We start from the raw sequence: 23,315 nt of genomic DNA on the forward strand, positions 1-23,315 counted from the left end.
TTATAGCATCTAGAGTCTATGATCGCAATTTATGCTGTTTTTTCTGGAAACTGACATTTACTTCAGGTTTCTGGCGAAAAATGCCCCGTAGTGAATAATGGGCTTGCTTAATGACCACTGCATTCACTTAATGTCCACAGTGTTTGCTAACAACTGCCATGTTAGCTTAACAACTACTGCAAAAAAGATTGTAAAATCAGGTATGACCTGCTTACCAAGCATCACAACATAACCATAATGGCAGGGTCAATTACAGTGACGCGTTGAGTACTGCCAGTATGAGCAATGAATCTTGAATAATCAAATTAATGCAAACAAATCAACAAATAATCTGGTAGCCAGATGATGCAGAGTTCACATCACAAATATATCAAACCAGATGAGCAGAATCCCTAAGTTTGCAGGTCTCTTTGTTCACTGTTGCAAAATTGCACAAATATTTTCCAGAACCCAGCAGAGGAATTTATCTCTGGACAATGTTTTATTACTGGGAGGTGAGAAAGGAGTTATTTGGACAGGTGTCTGAAAGCAGGCGCACCTGTATATCTGCAATCATATTTCCTGTATGCAAATTTATGTCTCCAAATCAACTTTTCGGGCTCTTGTGTACAGACACATATAAAATCCATATATTTAGCAGGAGTAGAAATGCAGAATCACTGGAATGTAATTTACTTTTTGACACAAACAAATATAAAGGCACCTTTTGGCATCCCAAGGTATCCTCACCCTACCCCTTACTTTTTAAGGGTAAAACAACTGTGGAAAAAAATAACAATAGCAAAAGACTTCTATACCGCTTCACAGTGCTTTACAGCCCTCTCCAAACAGTTTGCAGAGTCAGCACATTGCCCCTAACAATCTGGGTTCTCATTTTACCCACCTCAGAAGGAGGGAAGGCTGAGTCCACCTTGAGCCGGTGTAACCGGAAGTGCCAAACTGCTGGCAGCAGGTGATCAGCAGAAGTAACCTGCAGTACTGCATTCTAACCACTGCGGCACTGCAGTAGCAAGCAACCCAGAGGGCAGAGTTTGAATGCAAATATTTTTACTCCCACAATATATAATGATACTTGCTAGTTATGTGGTCACTCCCTTTGTACTTTGTCCCTGAAAGCAGTGGAAATCTGTACAGGATTGGGAAGGTAACCATAGCAATTTGGACGTTATGTTCTTTCCTTTCTCTAATGTGGAGAGTAAAACTCCTACAAAATAATGTTGGTGCAGGCTGAGCAGAGTTTCCTTTGCCGAAAATAGAGTTAGCAGAGGTTGTGACCAGCGGAAAGAGCGGGGGCTCACCCCTTTGCCTTCTGAAATAATTCATCTGTAGGGTGCAGTGGAATCTTCCTGGGACGGAGAAAGACAGAGGCAGCTCACCTGACCCATTCAACAAGAGAAGGTGAGGTGGTGTATGGGCTACGTGTTTTCGGTGTGTTGATTACACTAGTACATCTGAAATTTCTTTGAACTTCTACAGTCTAACCTGTTTCAGTCTTGAGTTTTTAAATTTTTCAGGGCTGGAAAGATGGGTTTTCAAAGTTGAAAAATTGGAAATCTGCAGAAGCAGTTTTTAATTTTTAAAAAAAGTTAAAACATGGGTGTAGTTTGTGGGTGGAAAATTATTAGGCTTGTTTAACACGTGAAGATTTCATCAGTGTCTAATGATTACAAGAATGTTGTTATTCCCCCCCTCAAAAAAATTGTATGGGGTATTAATGTGTAATAAGTGCTTGTGGTGATGTCTGTTGGTTGAAAGTAAGAATGTAGGATTTTTTTTAATGCAGATGATGCTGTTTTACAGATTGAGAACCTAAGTGATTTGCAATGAATCTTTCACTGTTTGTAAGATGCAATGTGTAGTTATCATAGAATCAAAGTACTATGATTCCCCCCCCCCCTGCTTTATCCATCAGTCTCGGGAGGCAGACTCCTGGTCTCAATTATATATGAATCTTTAAAATACTCTGAATCAGTATGCAGGTGGGTATACCCCCACCTTTATTTTTATTTTTTTTGCTGTTTTACACATCCACCAAGCATGATAAAATGTCCCTTATTACTGTTCTCATTTCCCACATAAATTTGAAGTGCCTTTATACATTCTAGATCTAGACAATTTCTCTGGTGACATATAACAATAATTTTATAGAAACATTCTAGAAGACTAGCACATAATGTACATTATGCTTTCAATTACATATTTTTCCATTGGTCCATTTGTATATCAAAACCAACAAGTTTATCCATTTTGTCATACATACTTTTACTCCTTATTTTGTCTCACATTTCAGCAAAAGTTCATACATTTTAGCAATAACATTTCCTCATCGGTATATAATTTTCAGACTTGTTCAAAATGATATGTTTTTTTAAAACCAATTTAAAGCTTTCTGTTAATTGTAAATAAGACATCCATTGACAAGAATAGCCTGCTGTTATCTTCTTTTTCTTGATTTCATTTTAGTCTCTTTGAGATACTTCTAATACATCACAATTAGTTAACAATTTATTTTTACTTATCATTTAAGTAAAATTATACTAAAACAAACCAAATATTTTACTTTCTCAATTCTAAGATTTGTTTTATACACACTGGAAGTCTTTAAGAAGATGTTGGATAGCTATTTGTCTGAAACGGTATAGGGTTTCCTGCCTAGGCAGGGGGTTGGACTAGAAGACCTCCAAGGTCCCTTCCAACTCTACTATTGTATTATTAATTCTGTTTGATATTTTATCTTTGTATTTTTATTAATATATTTGATATCTCTTTATTAATCTTGAAATCTGCTAGTGACCCATTTTTTAAAAATTTACTCATCAAAAGATCAGTGCCCTTTAAAGAGTCTGTCTAAATCAAAACCAAATCTCCAAAAGCTCTTAGCTTGTATGACTCTTTTTAAATCTTTACAGGCATGATCCTTCCATCTTATTATATAACCATTGTGGTTTATATAGTTTTGTCTGCTCTCGTGAACTATGAAACAGTAATGTAAGCTTAGCATTTTTGCAAATCAGTTTAGTACATGTAATTTAAAAGGAATATGGATTTGGTTTAGCACAGAATTTCTAAGGCTAGCCAATGTTTGGGGATATTACGTCTCCTTGCTAATAGAAATGGCTTGAGATGGGGGGGGGGAATATAAATTAGTAATTGAATGCATCCATGAATGTCTCATGTGATTGACTCTCTGCCTGATCTGCAAATCCAGATCTGCATACCCATAAAATCACCATGAGTTTAATTCAATAAGCCATGATTAATTTAAACCTGGATTATCACAATGTATGAGCTAATTAATATACATGAATAAGAATGGGTTTCTCATAACAGGCCTGTCAAACTGGCGGCCTGCAGGCCGGATGCGGCCTGCACAGGCCAGGCCCACTCCAGTTCTGTAAAGGCAAAAAACCATCACAATATGTCACGATATGGCCCATGATAGGTTTGACACCCTTGCTCTCTAATATACCTTTGTTTGGTCATAAATGTATATTTATATTTAGCAGTTTCCCCATTTATCACTGTTGTCATATGAGGGGCTCGGTGCCAAAAATTGACTTGATTGATTATGAGTCATTATTATGAAATTGTTGTCAACTCTTAGTGACCACATATGATAAATTTCCTGCATAATGATTTGTCCCTAACTTCATCTTTCAGGTCTTCTCAATCATTTTGTATTTTCTAATCATGTGGTTTTGTTGATAAAAATACAGGAACAATTTATCATTGCCTTCTACACAGTATGAATTGATATCTTTGCCATTGTAAAGTAAAAAGTTCATTGAAGATTAGCTAGTCATGAACTACAGTGTACCCCACATGAAATGAATGCAACAGGGATGACTACATCTCTATGGTGCATAAGCGCACCAGCGTGCCTACCGTCCTGTCCTACTGTCCCCATTTATTTGTACTCATTTCCTTTGTTCATGTCTTATGTTTATACTTATACCTATTATCTTGTACATGTTTGACAAACTAAATAAATAAAAATAAAAATGTTAGCATAAATGTTATACTGTAAAGGGTGCTGGGAAAAAAACCCAGTACCTCTATTGTCCCAGTGTCAAGTTCAAAGAACTGAGTGTCACTAGTTGGAAATTGATATGATCCTAGTTGCAATGACTGTTGTTAACATTCTTTTTCTGGAGATATGTACCATGCCAGTATGGAAACATTTTAGTGGATTGGTCTTCAGGGTATTATTTGAATTCATGTTCCTGATGCCTGGCCTGTTATAGGAGGAGGTCTGATTGACAATGGCAACAGAAGATTCTTTGTCATCACCTGGCTTGGATCGGGTAGCTGGTGAGAAGTTCCTGCAGGAAGCCTTCCAGATCATGCTTGAAGAAGGGATTCGAAAAGGGATGGATGCCTCTGAAAAGGTAAGGTATATTGATTTTCATTCTAAGTTTCCTTCAGCTGGGATCAGAGGTGGTATTCAGCCAGTTCTGACAGGTTCTGGAGAACCAGTAGTGGAAATTTTGAGTAGTTTGGAGAACCGGCAAATAGGCTGGCCCTGACCCTGCTGCCTCCCAGCTGATTTTCTTTTGTTGCCCTGAGTAGGAGAACGGAGCTGGAAAGCAGGTTAGTGGGGTAGGGAGGGAATGGGGATTTTGCAGTAACCTTCCCCCAGGAGTGGGGATTTTGCAATATCATTCCCCTGCCACGCCCACAAAGCCATGCCCACAAAACCAATAGTAATTTTTTTTGAATCCCATCACTGGCTGGAATGTCCACTCTATATACTTTAAGCAATGGCTTGGGCCAGGTGCCCAAACTGAATTTTACTTGCAAGCTAACAAAATAGTCCCTCAACAGAAAAATCACTAATTCCTAATCCCAGATGTTTTGCATTGAGTAAATTGGATATAATCCACTCTTTTCTCAATTTTTCTAGTTCCCCTCCCAACACCCAGTTTATTACTGTATTTAATATATAGTAGGGCAACATTTCCCCACCCAATGTCTCCAAGAAGCATTGAAACTATAAGTCCCAGACAGCCAATCAGGAATGCTGGCTAAAAATTTCAGGGATTAATCATAATAAGACATTGGGAGGGCTCCAGCTTTGGACATTTAACTTCAATTTCTGACAACATAACAGCCATCCTAAGGCAGCAGAATTTGGACTTGTGGGTTGTATACTGATTCAGAGTATTTTAAAGATTAATATATAATTGAGATCAGGATATATAGAATTTTATGCCAACCCCTTGTCATTCAGGAGGCATAACCTGGATATAGGATTGCAACTGTTAGATTTTCAACTTGTATACAACCTTCTATGGCTTTTCGGACATGAGCTGACTATCTTGCTGGTAGGTGTGTATTTGGAAGGAACCTGAGGAACTGCAGCAAATTCTGGACCTGAATCTTAAAGATAATGGAGAGCCACATGAAAAGTTGCTGGAACGCTGTCGGGATGTTATCAAATACAGCGTGAAAACATGTGAGTGTTCTGCACAGCAAGAGTTAAGAGATTATGGTTCCTTCTTCAGAACTTCTTAGGAGATATAGGATTGTTCCAATCCAGTTATTGAGATTGATTTGTCTATCTTGGCATCTTGAGTTGGTTAATTCCCCAGTTTACTGTACTTTAGATGGTCTTTTTAAAAACAATGAGTGTATGATCGATTATGTGCCATAAAGTTAGTGCTCTTAGGAACATAAATAGATTTTCTCCCTGATGATCTAGTCCTTCAGATCTTCCAATGTCTACCCATTGCTACTATAATTGAGTCTACTCGCCTTGCTTCTTGTTATTTTCTTGGTTGTCCCAGCATTTTAGACTTCTCCAGAGAGCTAGGTACAGTATACACGCAATGTATCCAAGTAGGACCCAAAGTAAATTGGGTTGAAATGTAACGTGTACCAAGAGACTAAATTTCAAGTTGAGGGGAAAAGACCTAAATACTTAGGATTTGATATGATTCTTTTCAAACTATAGTTATCTTCTTAAGAGTAAGGGCAAATGAATTTAAAATAGTTGTTGTACAAATATTGGAAGGTGACTGAAATGTAAACAAATAATAGCTGGGATTCAGGAAAGTGCTAAGGAATATATAGTTCCAGTAATACAAATGAGCCTTTAATAAATGCTCATGTTGCAACAATAATCACATCAATACCTATAATGGCAAAGAAAATAAGAAGTACCGTATTTTTGGGAGTATAAGACGCACTGGAGTATAAGATGCAGCAAGGTTTTGAAGAGGAAAATTCTAAAAAAAGTTTTTGGACTCTGCAAACCTCTCAAAAATGGCCCGTTTTTTGTGAAAACAGGCCTGTTTCCCCCCCAAAAAAGGTATGAATAGCCTTCAGGGGGCTTGCAGAGTGCTCCTGGGTGGGGGGGCAAAAAGGAGCAAAAAACGGCCCTTTTTCACAGAAACGGGCCCGTTTTTAGTAAAAAAAAAGGGCATGGATAGCCTTTAGAAAGCTTATGGAGTGCTCCTGGGGGCTTGAGGGGCAAAATTGAGTAAAAAGAAGAGACTTTTTTGCTCATTTCTGTCCTCCCCAGCCCCCAGGAGCTCTGTAAAAGCTTCCTAGAGGCTCTGCATGGCCATTTTGGTGTAGGGGTCAGGGTTTTGGGAGGTAAAAAATGCTATATTCAGTGTATGACGCACCCAGGTTGGTTCCAGCAGTCACTACTGCTGGTTTGGTTGTGGGCACTGCACACGTGCCTGATGTGCACGCCTGATGCACACACTTGATGTGCATGCTTGATGCGCATGCTTGATGCGTGCATGTGTGCTTGATGCACAGGCTTGATGTGCATGCTTGATGCGTACACTTGCAATAAAAATTGTTCTGTGCATGTGCACAAGCAAAAAACAAGATGAGAGGAGAACTAGTTCAGGAGCGTGGCAGGCCTCGGTCACTGCTGGTTCCAGTGACTAAGGGCGCCAAATCACTACCGGTTCAGCCAAACTGGTCCAAACCGGTTGGAACCCACCACTGAAGTACTTCCATAGAGACTATTTCCTTTTGCACAATTTCCTTTCCTCTTGATATGCAAGGCTGCAAGCCTCAGTCTTTCCCCATGGAAGTGGATTCTGTTCAGTGAAAATGATGGGAGTTTGATGGCTGATCCGAAGGAACGCAGCAGGTGTCTCTTTTTCTTCCAGGTCATCCACGCTTCTGCAATCAGCTGTTTTCTGGGCTTGATCCCCATGCTCTGGCTGGACGGATGATCACAGAGATGCTCAACACTAGTCAGTATGTGCCTTCCGTTTTCTTATCTATTTAAACAAACAAACAAAAAGGAAACTAATTCCTAAGACTCAGCTACGGCACAGGTGAATTTCACTGCTGCTTTTTTGGACTAGAGATTGTAATTTTTACAAGTGTGTGACCACTAGAAAGCAGTTTGAAGAAAATTCTTTGCTTTTTATGATGTACTTTATCTACAAATTCTGTTAATATCCTTCACTGTTTGCAGTATCAGATAAGTTTCTCAAGGTTTTGAAACAATCCAAACTTGCAGAGGATTTTTTTTTTGCAGAGGATCATATTCCTATGAGCAACACTAATGTATTGTGATATAAGAATAATATACTATAAATAATCTTTCTCTCTGATTCAGGGAGATTAATAGAGTGGATTCCTCCATTTGTGAAACATTTGCTCTGTGGCATCTGAGTAGCATCTCCCTAGTAAATGGATAGTGAGTGGGGGAGGGGGGGACAGTAATTTGATATCACTATATTAACATTTCTCCCCTCATGGCAAACAGTAAATTGTTATATATTGTTTTTCCTCTTCCTTTCATCCTCATGGCCATTCTATATAATAATTTTATCTCAGATAAAATATTCTGTTCATACATAAAGCTAAGCTAAAATGGGACTTCTTTGCTTGAAGTTTAATGTGATGTACCGTAGTTGTGCTTGCTTACAAATGCTAAAACCAATCTTGGTTTAATGTGAATCAGGCCAGTGATTGGTCCAAAATCAGCCAATGAATGTAGTGGCTGAATGCAGACTTCTTCCATCTTGAACCATCATTACATTCCATCTCTGCAAGTGAGTAAATATTAATATGAAGACACCATCATACTCAAAGAGATATGTATTGGTACGATGACTCTATTTGGAACCTAGATCCCTTTCTGAGCTATAGATTTATCTGCACTCCTCCCAGTAGTTGAATTCTCATAAGGTCCACGACTGCTAACTTCCTTCCTCCCAAGTTGCTCATTTGCTATGGCTTCTGTTGTTGCTAGGTTTTTGAGTTACCCGCGTGAAGGCTGCAGAAATCTGGATGACTACTAGTCATGGCAACAAAGAGATATTGAAAAGTCTCCTTGCTGCCCTGTAGCAATTGTCCATATTTTTGCAGTCCAGATATGTTAGTCCTGCTCCATACAATCAGATGTGTTGACTGTATGGAGCAAGAGACAGGTGACAAGGGGAAAAGAATGCGAGTCTGCTTCCCTTGATTTTATCCCTGCGAAGATTTATATTTATTTACAGATTTACTTCATTTGCATACTGCCTACTAGTGAAGACTATAGGCCAGGGGTCAGCAACTCGCAGTTCTGGAGCCACTTGTGGCTCTTTCATCCCTCCGCTGTGGCTCCCTGTTGCTCAAAATATGCGTCACAACTGCCAATGTTGATAACCCACCAGCATGTGATTTATTGAGCTTTTCAAACCCCTGATAGGCCAACCATGGATAAATCCAAGAAAAGAAAAGGTTCAGAAGAAAACAGAAGGTGTAATTCAACTACATGCGCTAGTTTTGTGGCCGTTCAGGAAATAGTCAGCCACGGGAAGGGTTTTGTGGCTCCCGGAGTCTTCTTTTCTGTGCGGAAACGGGTCCAAATGGCTCTTTGATTGTTTAAGGTTGCGAACCCCTGCTATAGGCAATTAACAATGACATCATAAGATTAAAAACTTCTATAAGGGGGAAAAAAGAGCAAAGAAAAAGACACACAAAAAAAATGCACTTTCTTTGCTGCACTTTCAAATTTGTCTAAGTATCTTCTCCTCCTAGGTTAGATGGGGCAGATAAGACTTGGCAGTTTTACTAAAGACCAGAGCAGTGGAGCATGCTAGCCACTCTCATTCCTAATCTAAACCAACACCTTCATTGCCCTCCGATAATTTGCTGGCTATTTTGGTTGTTTCTCAGACAAGACACATAAGACCACTTGTGTTTTAGATACACGTATGAGATTGCACCTGTGTTTGTCTTGATGGAGGAGGTGGTGCTGAAGAAGCTGCGAAAGTTGGTTGGCTGGGAAACAGGTGATGGACTCTTCTCCCCTGGTATGTATAACATAGAACCCGGGGATTTTCAGGGGCTTGTGTTTCTTTATAAATGTTTTAGAGTTGACACGCAGCCAATATTTATTAATTTATTTATTAAACAAATGTATATAGCTGCTCAATTCTCACATAGGTGACTTTGGGCAGCATAGAACATTAAAAAATCTGAAGTTAAAAATTCATAATTCAATTCACGCACATAGTGACTTTGGGCGGCATACAACATTGAATATCCACAGTTAAAAATTCATAATTTAACCTCCACTCTACCTTCCGCCCCCTGGTGGCCACAACAGAATCAGACAAGCTACTTGACTGGCTTTGAATGGGATACAAGCTCTCTGGCAAAAACTATGTCTTCAAGGGCTTTTGGAAAAGCAACAACATCAGGGGGGAGGGGGAATCTCTGAGGGAATATTGTTCCAAAGTGAGGGAGACACCACAGAGAAGGCTCTTAATTCACAATTGATTCATTTGGATCATCCAAATGAAACCAATTTCTGCCATTCATTATGTCTGTAACTGACACACTGGGATGCCCGGGAATTACATGCTAACCTTAAGATTTGACTTTAAAATGGGAATGAGTGGGTCATTGAACAATTCTCTTGTTTTCCTTGGCAGGAGGGTCTATATCCAACTTGTATGCCATGAATGTGGCACGGTATCACCGTTTCCCAGACTGCAAGCAGAAGGGGCATTGGGCAATACCAAAGCTGGCAGTGTTCACGTCAGAAGAGGTATTGTTTTCTCCTGTATGCTCTAGAGAACCAATCTGCTTGCTTTTGATTAACCCAGCCTAATTTGCTTTTAGTTTTGGTGGGAGGTGGGATTGCCCCCTGAGATTATTCTATTGAAATTTGGCGGCAAAATGTTTTGTTTTGGGGTATAATTAAAACACACCCTCCACTTTAATACCACTTAACATGCTTATTTTGAATAATTCTGCCACGGTGTTTCCCAGGCCTTTGTGACTTTCGAAGATCAGTAATGAAAGTGTGACCTGTTGCCTTCAAAACTGGCTTTTCCTAGACTCACACCTGAGGCAGGGGGGACTAGCAGTGCCTCAGACAGCAGATATTGTTGTTGGGGATTTGGGATGCAAGACAATGGTCTCTGGGACAAATGCCCACCCAGTAGTGCCACCTTCAGAGAGGTGAAGGCATTGTCTTATCACTAAAATAAGATTTAGTTGGCTTCTGTATGAGAACCTCTGGGGGGGGGGGGGACATATTGGAGATTAGGGGATGTGTAGACCTGCACATTTGGAGGGCACCAGGTTGGGTACAACAAAGAGAGATTGAAGCTGGAACTTGTACATCAGAATTTGGACCAGTCTGACCTGTGAACAGCAGACATTTTGGGAAGATCCAGGTGGCACCCTCATCATTACTGTAATTGAGACTTGTAACTGATTGGCCCATTCTTCTGTTTCCTTATTTCTTTTCCGGCATTATAACCTTCCCTAGAACTGCTAGATCTTTGTTTAATGTGTCCAAAGTAGAATAATTCGAACCTGGACATTTGTGCTTTGAGTGAGAATTCTGGGTTATTTTTTTAAAATGATCCACTGGTTTGTTTTCTTGACTGTCTACGGTATTCTCAGGAGCTTTCTCCAACACCAAAGGTCAAAAGAATCAATATTCTTCCTATCTTGCTTCTTCAAACTCCACTTTTCACTTGGATAGCGAGTTGCAGGGAATTCCAGGTCGTGTACATTTCCTTCTAAATCAAACTAAATCTAATTTTATTCTGGCTTCATTTAGGTTTGTTTGTTTATTTATTGGAGAGATCAAACTGTTGAAAAAAGCTGAATAATTTTGTACAACAGTATTATTATTATTATTTATTATTATTTACTGTGCTTCTAGACCGCCCCCTCTCCCAAAAGGGACTCGGGGCGGTGTACAGTCCATGCAAAGAATACATCAAAATACAATAAATAGAAAATTAAATATGTACAGTTAAATATGGAGGAGGTTAAGAATAGAGTTAAAAAGAACTGTACAGTTAGCCAGTATATATAAATATAATTTTAAAACCCCTAAGAAACACACAAATTAAATTAAAAACAATACCCCTAAAATAACCAGTTAATAGTACGTCTACCAGGAGGTAACAGTTGTAATTATGCCAGGCCCGCTAATCGGAACAGGTGAGTCTTCAATTTTTGCCGGAAGGAGCGGAAGTCAGTGGTGGTTCTGACAGTGGAACAGATTTGCCTTGTTAATGGTTTTTTGAAGGGGAGGTGGTGTTTATTTGCTTTTAATTGATTCCAAAGAAAGTTTAATTTATCTCCTCAAAAAAGAAAAAAAAATGATTTGCCTTGACCTATTGGTGGGTCTCCTGGAAAAAGAGTGCCAGAGATAGGGCCACCTGCCAGAAAATCTTGCTGTTATTCTCTACCTGCCTAAAGAAAATTAATTATTCCCATTTTGCAAATAACAGCTGCGAAACCATCAAATGACCTTCATTTTGAAGCCTTGTATTGCTGTGTATCTTCTGGTAGACCATGATCTTTGTCAGAATTGGTAATCTATTGCTCTAAATTTAGAAAAGATAAGGGGGATAATCTTAGGGAATGCTCTCTCGCGAGAACCAGGGTCAGGATTATGTTGGTTAGGTAGAAATGCAACTTGATATTTCTTTGGGTGTTAGTAGTTGATTTCTAAATGGTTTCATTACTAAATGGCTTCCCAGGACTCAGAACAGAGTCCTGGGAGAAGGTTTTTCTTAAGGGAAGTCTTAAATTGCTTAACCTCTTTTTCTGGTTTCTAGTGTCACTACTCCATCCAAAAGGGAGCAGCTTTTTTGGGCATCGGCACGGACAATGTCTACCTTGTAGCAGTGGATGAAAAGTGAGTGTTACTAACTGGAAATCCTTATGAAGTTAGAGAAGATCAAAGGTTGTGTCTTTATGTTATAAGTGGACCATTTAATCTGGATTATCTCCATAACCATACCCAACACAGACATCAGAACCCTTGTGGATTGCATATCCCATTGTTAAATCCCCCCCCCCCCACCGATTTTAGGAACGCTTTGCCCCTGCAATGATTATGGTCTAAAAATTACAATCCCTTAATCTGAGCTCTGCGTTTTCAGTTTCATGCCTCCCTAGTTCAACTTGGTGATATCTGTGGAATTGAATATTCTGCTAAGAATATTTATTTTAAATAAATTCGGGTTTTTAGCCCTTAAGATTGCAGAGATTGTGTTCTCCATAGCTGTTGTTTCTAAATGGTGCCACAACTACCCTGTTTCCCCAAAAATAAGACCTTCCTGGATAATAAGGCCAATCGGGCTTTTGAGCGCATGCGCTAAAATAAGCCCTTCCTGAAAATATTGCAAAACAGCAGCAGCCATGAGGTGACCATGCTTGCCGCCTCCTGCACCTCAAAAACAATAAGACCTCCCCGAAAATAAGGCCAAGTGCTTATTTCAGGGGGTCAAAAGAAAATAATGCCCTGTCTTATTTTCAGGGAAACACGGTAGTGAGGAGATAGTAAGAACTAAGATTGAAACATCATTTTGTATATGATCTTTCAACATATGATAAAACAATACAATACAATACAATACAATACAATACAATACAATACAATACAATACAATAGTAGAGTTGGAAGGGACCTTGGAGGTCTTCTAGTCCAACCCCCTGCCTAGGCAGGAAACCCTATACCATTTCAGACAAATAGCTATCCAACATCTTCTTAAAGACTTCCAGTGTTGGGGCATTCACAACTTCTGGAGGCAAGCTGTTCCACTGATTAATTGTTCTAACTGTCAGGATGTTTCTCCTCAGTTCTAAGTTGCTTCTCTCCTTGATTCGTTTCCACCCATTGCTTCTTGTTCTACCCTCAGGTGCCTTGGAGAATAGTTTGACTCCCTCTTCTTTGTGGCAACCCCTGAGATATTGGAACAATGCTATCATGTCTCCCCTAGTCCTTCTTTCTCTTAAGCTAAACATGCCCAGTTCCTGCCTCCTGCACCTCAAAGGCACCTAAGTAAGAGCACCTAAGCAGATCTATGGCTAATCTTGAATCTGGCAACAGTTTTCATTCTTTATCATGATTGGTCTGCCTAAATAGCAGGTTTCATATGAAAGTGTTTCTTCTAGATCAGACGTTCCCCAATCTTTCCAGCTTTCAGCACCATCGGGTGGGGGAAGGGATGGTTTGTGCCAACGGCTGGCAAGTGCGTGCTTGTGTGTGTGGAGCTCCATTCTATGCGTGGTGCTCACACGTGGCTGCCACTCCTGCAAATGGAGTGCACACATGTCTGTGCTTGACCGCTGCTCATGCAAGTGAGGATGCAGGTATGTGCGCATGCACTCACCGGCCTTTTCCACAGTTGCAAGCCTCTCATGGCCCACAGATTGGAACCCCTGTTCTAGATCATATCATTTCAGTGTGCATGAAATGGATTTTATTATAAGTGGTTTCCTCAAGAGGAAAAATCTCCCTGTGGTAAAAAATAATAATAATCCTAATGCTTCACACAACACTTAACATGGAACCCTTCCCTCTGATCTAATTTGCAGTAGAGGTCGGTTTAAAGTTAAAATTCCTTCTATATTACCAAAGTGAAACTCTTGGAATGTCTTGAAGTCAGTGTGGTTTGAGCAAGAGGGACTGGTTGAAAGGACCTGTTGAAGGGCTCAGTCATTTCAATCACTCTTTTCTTCCTCAGAGGGAAAATGATCCCTGCTGATCTAGAGAAAAAGATCAACCAGGCCAAATCAGAGGTATGTTGCCTGTGATGGGTTTTGAGGGAGGTTACAATTTTCACTTTGCTCCCACTAAGCTCTCTGTAACAGGATGCTTTTCCTTCCCACATCCAAGCCAGTGATCCTGCTAAAAGAGACACACAATGGGCATAGGGCCGTGATGGCGAACCTATGGCACGCATGCCCAAAGTGGCATGCACAGTCATGTCGCCTGGCATGTGCGGCATCACCTGTTCCTCTTCCGGGTTTCTGGTGCGCCTGCGATGATCAGATGGCCTTCATGCATGCGGCAGTCCCAGAAACCGGTCTTCCATTTTCCAGCATGAGTATGCATGCTGGGCAGCTGATTGTCATGCGTGCATGCATGCCAGTAACCAGAAGATTAGCTGGTCGGCATGCGCCGGAAACCAGAAGTTCATTTTCCGGTGCGCGCATACACTCTGGGCAGCTCCTCTTCCTGGTCGTGCCCAGACAAGCGTGCGCACTCAGTGCCAAAAATGTTCACCATCACTGGCACCATCACTGGCACACCTCATTTGCTGCACACCTCAGACAAAGAGTCAGAGTTTGCAAAGCTTTGCAAACTCTGACTCTTTGTCAGAGGTGTGCAGCAAATGAAGAAACAGAGCGCTAAAGCAATAGCTTATGATTCCTTTATCAAAGACCTGAATGTGAATGAAATGAAATTCAGGCAGATGTGACCACATGTGTCAGATCCTATTGTCTTGTTGGAAGAAATGTCCTTCTGGGTTTAGTTCCAAGTGGGGAAAAAGATACTGGAAACATGGAGGCTCCTTGGAAAGATGGTTTAATGGTGGATAGGACCACATGGCTTGAGCTCCTGAACAGAAGAGGAAGATCACATGCTTCAAGATGTTGGGTGGAGAAGAAAAAAAGGTCTGAGATGCTGAAAGTCCCTGGTTTTATGCCCTCTCTGGCTTTTGATCTTGATCTTGTATTCTGATTTGTTGTCAGACTCCCCTGGGGCCATGCAAGGGCAACTCTCTAGAATGTATTTTAAGTCCGAGTTTGGTTGCCTTGCTGGCTGATGTAATTTTCCCCTGTGCCTTGTGGTGAGTTTCTGTAGAAGGCTAATCCTACCTTTGTTATGTAGAACAGGCTGGCCCAGGCCTTTAATGGTCCATTGACAAAGGTGGGGGCTAGTAAGAGTGAGTCTGTTTCCTGCCTAAAAACACGTTTCTCCATTTCTTATCCAGGGAAATATAATATTCTGCCTTTTTAATATTTTTCAGGATATTTCATTTTTCCGGAGGGCCGGGGGAGGCTGTTTTTGACCTTCCCAGGCTTCAGGAAAGCCTCTGGAGCCTGGGGAGGTTGAAAAATGGGCCCAAAACGCCTACTGGAAGTTTGGAAATGATGCATTTCCGGATCCGTTTCCCCAGGCTCCGGAGGCTTGGGGGTCAGGGGAGGTGAAAATGGCCTCCCCTAGCCCCCCAGAAGCCCTCTGGAAGCTGGAAAGCGATTGTTTCCAAACTTCCGGTAGGGTTTTTCGCTCTCCCGAGGCTCCGGAGGCTTTCTGGGAGCCTGGGGAGGACAAAAACGGCCTCTCCCGGCCCCCAGAGGAAATACCAAGCTCAGCTTGGAGACATGCAGTGCATTTGTGTGGGGGGGAGGAGCAGTGCGTGCATGCGCATGTGGGGGTGTGCTTTGTATTATGGGTGCCTGCACGCGTGCGTGCTATTGCACGCTCGCACTTGCATTTTTGGCACCCAACACCAAAAGGTTAGCCACCACTGTTCTAGGAGAAGGGTGGGTTTTAACTTCCTACAGTTTGGACCATATATACAGTACTGTATGCTAATGAAGCCTCTGATCTTCTCTTCCAGAGAGCACTCCCTTTCTTTGTCAATGCCACCTGTGGCACCACTGTCCTGGGAGCTTTTGACCCCCTGCCTGAAATTGCAGAGGTGTGCACAAGACACAAACTCTGGTTCCATGTGGATGTAAGTACAACCTGTGGAGGCAAGGACTTTCTAGAGATGTTGATGTGCGCTGCCTTAACAACTCATCCAGCAGATATATTTTTCCCCAATGGAGTGTTGTGGTCCGCCAGCAGCCTGCGGAGCTAGCAGCAGAGTTGGACATTGAGGAGGTTGGGGAGGAATCTGGGCCAGTCCTGGAGTCTGGGGAAGGCTTGGACGAGGGCTCTGCGTTGGAGGCAGAGAGGAGGCCAGGGCCTTCTGGGAGTTATGTGCTGCCTCTAGAGCAGTGATGGCGAACCTATGGCACGTGTGCCACAAGTGGCACGCGGAGCCATTTGTCAGGGCACGCGAGGTACTGCCTTGTCAGCTGGCCAGTGCGCATGCGTGCGCTGGCCAGCTGAGTTCACCTTTTTAAAAGCTATTTTTCGCCTTCCCCAGTCTCCAGAGGCTTTATAGGAGCCTGGGGAGGGTGAAAAGAGCCTCCCCCCCCCCCCGGAGGCTTCAGGGACCATCCGGAGGCTTCCCTGAAGCCTTCGGAATGCTTAAAACCACCCTCCGAGCAAACCGGAAGTCACTTCCGGTTTACTCAGATGGTCGTTTTAAGCGTTCCGAAGGCATCAGGGAAGCCTCTGGACAGTCCCTGAAGCCTCCGGAGGGCCTCCTGGGGCGTGGGGGAGGCTCTTTTCGCCCTCCCCAGGCTCCTATAAAGCTTCTGGAGCCTGGGGAGGGCAAAAAAGCATGTAAAAATGGGGGGGTTGCGAGTTTTGCGTGCATGCGCACTGGGGGGTCGCATGTTGCATTATGGGTATGGCACGCCCGCACACGACCCCCCTGCGCTCCCCCCACTTGTGGCACGCGAGCCAAAAAAGGTTCGCCATCGCTGCTCTAGAGCCTCCAGAGTCTGACATCAGCGAGGCAGAGGAACTGGGGGAATCTGTTCCCAGTGTGCGCATGCGCAGAGCTGCCAGAAGGCAAGAACAGTTCAGACAAAAGGGGCGACTCAGGAGTAAGGCTTGGAGATGATTGGCTCCTCCCATAAGACACAAAGGAGGAGCAAAGGCAGTGAGCATTTGCAGGAAGCAACTTTGTTCATTCTGGTCTGTTTCAACTCTGAAGCTCTGTTTTGACTCTGTGCTTCGTTTGGCCTTGCAAAGCTAATTGGAAATTAGGTCTTTGGCAGCATTTCAAGGGAGATAAAGATGGGTGCTTATCAGCCTGAACCCAAAAGACTGTGGCAGACTTCTGTCAGACTCTTTACAAACTATTTGTGACTCATTAAGGGCTGTGAATGAACATAATTCACAGCCGTTGAAATAAAAAGAGGGGTTTGGGGATTAAGCGTGCGATTTTTGCTGTCTCAGGAAGCCTAGGTCAGAATATGGAGAGAAAATATCTGATGAATGGTTCAGTCACACAGAGGTAGAGCAGGCAGCTGTCTTGCTGAGTGAAGTGTGATTTATTATTCGAGTGTGTTTTTGTAGAAAAGTGGTTTTCTTGATGTTTGTGAATATTCTGCCTAAGCCCAGATTTTCACATTTTGCTTGAAAACTATCTTGAGATTATTTTAGCCTTTAAAAGCTATACCTTTAGCTAGTCTGTTACTATTTGAATTATAGTCTTGTATTTTTTAATTTGGGATTTCCAACAGTAGCACTGTCCCCATGCTTTTGACTGGACTTCTTTTTAAGTAACTCACTTGGCCCTTTTTTCCTGCTGTAGGCAGCCTGGGGCGGCAGTGCTCTCCTCTCCCAAAGACATCGACATCTTCTGGATGGGATTGAAAGGTAGATACTATGTCTTGCAGAAATCAGCTCTGAAAAGATATAGCCAAGGACTTCGACTATGGACTTGTTCATCCTCAGTCCCTGTTTTTAATAAAAGTTTGTACATCTTAGAAATAATTTCATCATCATTTGAACAAAACTCTCAGTTTTACCCTTTCATAATTCATAATTCCTCTTATCCACCTTAAATCTTCCTATTAGATGTGTAGAGGGAAACAAATGGCATCTAAAACCTTCCAACTCCCAATTTTCTTATTTTTAAGTTAAATTCTCCTTGAGAAGAATTCAACAAATCGCCATATGGCAACCATTTTTGTTTAATTATCATTTCCCTTCTGAAAAAAGACTTCTCAGGGTGACAAGCAAAAAGGAATTTTAAGAGTCAGTTTTGCCTTATAGCTGTTCCAAATTCTCAGTACTCAAAATGATTTTTTAAAAAAATCCACACTGAGCTTGATTTTATCAGGCCACAAATAACCGTGTCATTCAAATGTATACTGTAGTTTTTAGTCAGTGTCTTTAAGAAGTTAGAGGGACCTTGACTGGCCTCTGTGCCACTCCATCCCCACTGAATTGGAAATACAGGGCCACAGTCACTATTTGCCCTGTCAGTAAGACAACAGTTTCCTCTCCTCCTGGCAGAGCTGCCCCAATGGCACAAAGAATACCCTTGCAGGATTCCGTTGCTTTAATTCACCAGCTGCAGATGTCTAGTATCCTGCTAGTAGGAGCGTGTGAACACGTAGGTGCAGATCAAGTATTCCTAACTGCATGATGTTGGTAAATTACATTGCTGGAAATCCTCTGTTATTGACCCAATTCAGTTCTTTAGAAAGTCAGTATCAGGCCCAAAGTCTAGCTAGGCAAAATCAGTGGAAGGAGAGGCAAACAAGACAATCATAGAGATTTGCTGGAATGACGCACTGGATCAGGCACATGCACATTGAAAGCCAGAGGTGGGCTGCTGGTTAGATGCAGTGCTGGTTGGCTGGTGGATGAAGCCAGGTACTTGTGATGTGAGGTTGACAGATTGCTCATTCTGAGGGATTGACCTGAAAGAAAAGTCTTCTGCATTTCCAGGGATGGGTTGACTTCTTTCAGTCTAAAAAAATCAACTTAGATGTAAATTTTATTTAATTAGTTATTTATTAAATGTATACGCTGTCCAGCTCACTATCAAGCAACTGGGTGATTTACAATGCGCTAGATAACAGTATAAAACAAATAAAACATTAAAAACATTGGGCGTTGAAAGTTAAAACGTTAAAATATTGGTATTTCAGCCTCCAAAGTTTTTGCAATTGTTCAGAAAAGATAGGAAACAGTTAAGAAACATTCCTCCCTTCCTTCTTTGTCTTAAGATCATGGGAATTACTGTTTTTAGCTGAACAATACAAAGATTATAGTGGCGTTTATGTGTCCTTTGACATGCTGAGACTCTGTGGGAGCAGGATGGCAGTGATGCCATGGGAGATTCTGATTCAAGGCCCTTTTCAAAGTCTGATCCCTGTGGTGCATGTTAAGAATCCCATTTAAATGCAAGGAGATTAGCAGATTAACAAATTGTATCAAAAGCTGATCATCTTAATTACTCTTTGCATCTGATGTCCTGAGCTGCAGCTCAAAAAAACTTGTGTCTTGTAAATCATTTTATTTGTTGAATAGGTGCTACCGGACTCCTCCTGATTTTTGGATACTCTAGACTAATATGTTTATCTGGTGATCCATATATATGAAATATCCAAAATAAAGAGGTGTACCACTGATTTTTTACCAGTCTTCTAAATATGGTTATTAGTATTTATTTGCATATGAGCTTTATCCAATTATGAAATGCTCATTTCTATTTTCCACCCAGGGCTGATTCGGTGGCTTGGAATCCCCACAAAATGCTTATGACTGGGCTTCAGTGTTCTGCCTTCCTGGTCCGGGATAACTCTGTAGGTATTCAGTGTCTTTTCCTGAACATGAAGGATGATATTGTACAAGTTATCTCTCCCTCCAGATAATACGGTTAGAAGAAATCCAGAGCTACCCAGTCCAACTCTCTATCCAAAAGTCAAAGTAGACCTTCTTGTACATTAACTCATTCAGGATTTACTCTGATTTATTCTACTTAATTACTACATTACTCCTTCAGCTAGCTGCATGACAGGTGGAACTCCATAAGTTTGATATTCCCAGTCAAGTAAGGTTGCCAGGTGTCCACTATTTGAGCGGACAGTCCGCTTTTTTCACATTATGTTCACTATTTTTTTTCACAAACCACAAATAGTGGACATTTTTTAAATTCAAAAGCTTTATGCTGAAATGGTACGTAATCTAAAGCTGTACAGTCTAAGAGAATAAGTATAGGAGAATCGCGTTTTGTCTTTTTTTTCATAAGTTAGAATGAGACAAAGATCGAATATCCATTGAACTCAATTCTCCGAAAAAATTATTAATCATACTCAATTGTTTCACAAGACATTTAATAAATGTATATAAAATTATTTACATACTATTTTTCTTAACTCGCATTTACCTATTATTTTTATATTATACTTTTTTCTTAGTTGGATAGGTATGTTTTGGAATACTCAATAACGACTGAGTCAAGGCTAATATCATCCAACTGCTCGGTATCTCTGAACCATTATCACCTATTTGCTTTGAAAATAACATTTAAATCTATTCTGAGTCATAATATTTAGAACCTTTGGAATCCAAACTAAAGTTTCTAAAGATGTTGGAATAAATGACCAATAAAGATCTTTGTGGGATTGTGGACTATACTTAGCCGTAGTCTTACCACTCCTTGCTTTAGGTAGAGTCAAACTGGCAAGGTCTATTTTCTTATTGGGGAAGGCGATCTATTCTAATATGAGTTTGCTATTAAGATATCTTGAAACTTTTTATTTTCCTTCATAAAAATTAGAAATGATTTGTTTGGGTTTTAAAAAAAAGCCTTTTCCATTTGCATGACTTTATAGCAGAAGTTCACCTCTGGATACTCCCTCTTCCTGTTTGCCCTCTTTCCAATTTTGGCAGGTATTTTATCTGCCATGTTGTTGCTGCTTTGAACCAGAGACTGCAATTAATAACACACTCAAAATATGACTTAACCTCTTATCCCACACCATTGATCACACTACCTAGAACCAATTATAGCTTAACAATCTCCCAAGGTCTTATGTTGCACACCTCTCTTTTAAACTCTCTGGTTTCTGAGTCTAGTATGATCACCCTATTCTGATCACGTTTTCCAGTTCATTTCTGAAGATCTCTGAAATGGTGGTGTTACCCACTTTGAGCATTTTGCATTGTCAAGTAGAATAAATCATTGTATATGAAAAATAAGGTGGTTTTTTTAAAAAAAAAGATAACTATTTTTATACCTTTTCTTTTTTAGGGATTATTACAGAGATGCCACTGTGCCCAAGCTACCTACCTCTTCCAGACGGACAAGTTCTACAACATAGCTTATGACAGGGGAGACCAAACCATCCAGTGTGGACGCAAAGTGGATTGCTTTAAGTTGTGGTTGATGTGGAAGGCCAACGGCAGCAAAGGCTTGGAGCAGAGAGTGGATAGGGCCTTTGCTTACACTAGGTATTATGAAAAGACTCTAGTTTGGGATAAGTTCTTCTGCCATTCCTGGTGACTGGCATGTGGTTCAAGCATCTTCCCTAGCATTTTCTTCTTTTCAATCCTAGGTATCTAGCTGATGAAATTAAGAAGAGAGAAGGCTTTCAACTAGTGATAGAGGTAAGAGCTACCTGGCCTTCGGGGACTTGCTTTGCTGCTGACATGTATATTCTATGACATTATTTATTTACTTGGACCCTGTCTTTATTATTTTTGCAAATAACTCAAGGCTGTGAATGTATCCAACAAACTTTCCTCTTCCTATTCTCCCCATAGCAACAATCCCGTGACAGGGTTGGTCTGAGAATGAGTGATTGGCCCAAGGTCATTCAACTGGCTTTCATGGCTATGGCGGGACTAGAACTCACAAACTCCCGCTTTCTAAACTGGTGAAGCTGCTAGGAAAAAGGGGCACTTTATCATGTCCAAAGTAGTATTTCTGCCTTAATAAATAGTGGGCTGTTCTCACACATAAGACCCAGCCTTGTGCTCAGATTAACAAGGGAAGAGATAGGTTCTGGGTGTGCTGAAAAACAGAAGCTGGATATCCATCAGTCACAAATGCTTTAATTTGGATTCCTGAACTGAAGGAGGTTTTGATTCAATGGTTCCCAAGCAACAGGCGAGTGAGCGAAGCTCTATTCGTGCAACAGATGTGCATGCCCGCAAAACTACCCCCCTTCCCCCCCGCCATTGCTGTTGTCTGCAGATCTGCTGAGCTGAAAAGATTGGGGACCACTGGTCTAAATGGTTCCTACCGATTCATGATCTGACACTTCAGTTCTAACTGTCCATTAAGTCAGCAGTTTTCTTTTTTGGGGTTTTTGAAACATGTTTTCACATATTGCTAACCCAGATTGTGTGAGTGCATGTGCGCGCACACGTGTGATTTCAAATCATTGTTGATTCCTGCCTGGGTAAGTCCCTGCAGTTTCTTGGAATAATTTTCAGAAGCGGTTTGCCCTTTGCCTTTTTCTTAGGAGACCAAGAAGGTAACTGGTACAAGGTAACTCAGCTGATTTTGTGCCTAACTCAACAGTTTACCAGTTTCTAGCCTGATGCTTTAAGCACTACACCAGGCTGGATCTAACTGCAGAAATTGGGAGTTGCAACATTTTTTGGCTGCTTTGGGTCTCATTTTTTTTAAAAAAATAAAAAATATTAAAAGGGCAGTAATGTAGTGGTAGGGGACGCAGTGGCTCAGTGGCTAAGACTCTGAGCTTCTTGATCAGAAAGGTCAGCAGTCCAGCTTGGTTGGAGTGAGCTCCCATTACTTGTCCCAGCTTCTGCCAACCTAGCAGTTCGAAAGCACGTAAACAATGCAAGTAGAAAAATAGGAACCACCTTTGGTGGGAAGGTAACAGCGTTCCATGCATCTTCAGCGTTTAGTCATGCTGGCCACATGACCATGGAGACGTCTTCGGACAGCGCTGTCTCTTGGGCTTTGAAAGGAGATGAGCACCGTTCCCTAGAGTTAGGAACAACTAGCACGCATGTGTGAGAGGAACCTTTACCTTTAATGTGGTGGTATCACCTGAAGGGGTGGAGGCAGGAATTTTGATTTCATTTTTGTGGGGGATTGACGTACTGTTTAAAAAATGGGAACTATTATTCTTAGCCTTTTGGATAACTAATGTATCCGTTTTATTGCTCTTGCTAAAACAGTGCAGAAAGTTATGCCGTATAATTTGACAGTTTGCCACAGACTTGCAGTAATGCAATCTTGAGAAGTCCCTTAGTGTATTCACAGGGAGATCGTAAGTTGCTTATAGGTGACATGAACGATGAATTGCAATCAATGGTTGGGTTTAGTCCCTGGGGGGAGAGGGGGCGACTAAGAAATCAAATTAAATAAATAAATTAAATAAATAAATACATCATGATAAATTAAAACCAAATACCGGTAAACCATTTTATGGTTCTGTTTTCCAGTTTCTTTACTGACCATGTATCACTG

At 41.2% G+C, this 23,315-nt stretch overlaps 1 protein-coding gene across 6 annotated transcripts in view; it reads left to right on the forward strand.

Annotated features, from left to right (window-relative positions):
- The first annotated feature begins 1,005 nt into the window (after positions 1–1,005).
- CSAD (cysteine sulfinic acid decarboxylase) overlaps positions 1,006–23,315 on the forward strand; it is a 28,618-nt gene continuing 6,308 nt past the window's right edge. For 3 of the 6 annotated variants that reach the window (XM_081939862.1, XM_081939867.1, XM_081939866.1), the window contains exons 1-13: positions 1,097–1,398; positions 4,245–4,388; positions 5,329–5,455; positions 7,131–7,221; positions 9,169–9,275; positions 9,900–10,015; positions 12,054–12,133; positions 13,968–14,022; positions 15,852–15,968; positions 17,667–17,731; positions 19,590–19,671; positions 21,123–21,322; positions 21,427–21,478. In XM_081939862.1, the coding sequence (XP_081795988.1) occupies positions 4,263–4,388; positions 5,329–5,455; positions 7,131–7,221; positions 9,169–9,275; positions 9,900–10,015; positions 12,054–12,133; positions 13,968–14,022; positions 15,852–15,968; positions 17,667–17,731; positions 19,590–19,671; positions 21,123–21,322; positions 21,427–21,478 (1,218 nt within the window). In that variant the 5' untranslated portion in view covers positions 1,097–1,398; positions 4,245–4,262. Of the gene's footprint in view, positions 1,404–4,244; positions 4,389–5,328; positions 5,456–7,130; positions 7,222–9,168; positions 9,276–9,899; positions 10,016–12,053; positions 12,134–13,967; positions 14,023–15,851; positions 15,969–17,666; positions 17,732–19,589; positions 19,672–21,122; positions 21,323–21,426; positions 21,479–23,315 lie in introns of all 6 variants that reach the window. The other 3 variants (XM_081939865.1, XM_081939864.1, XM_081939863.1) reach the window with 3 other exon arrangements.

Source organism: Natrix helvetica, assembly GCF_964273705.1.
Source record: "Natrix helvetica genome assembly, chromosome: 1".
Lineage (NCBI taxonomy): Eukaryota > Metazoa > Chordata > Lepidosauria > Squamata > Natricidae > Natrix > Natrix helvetica.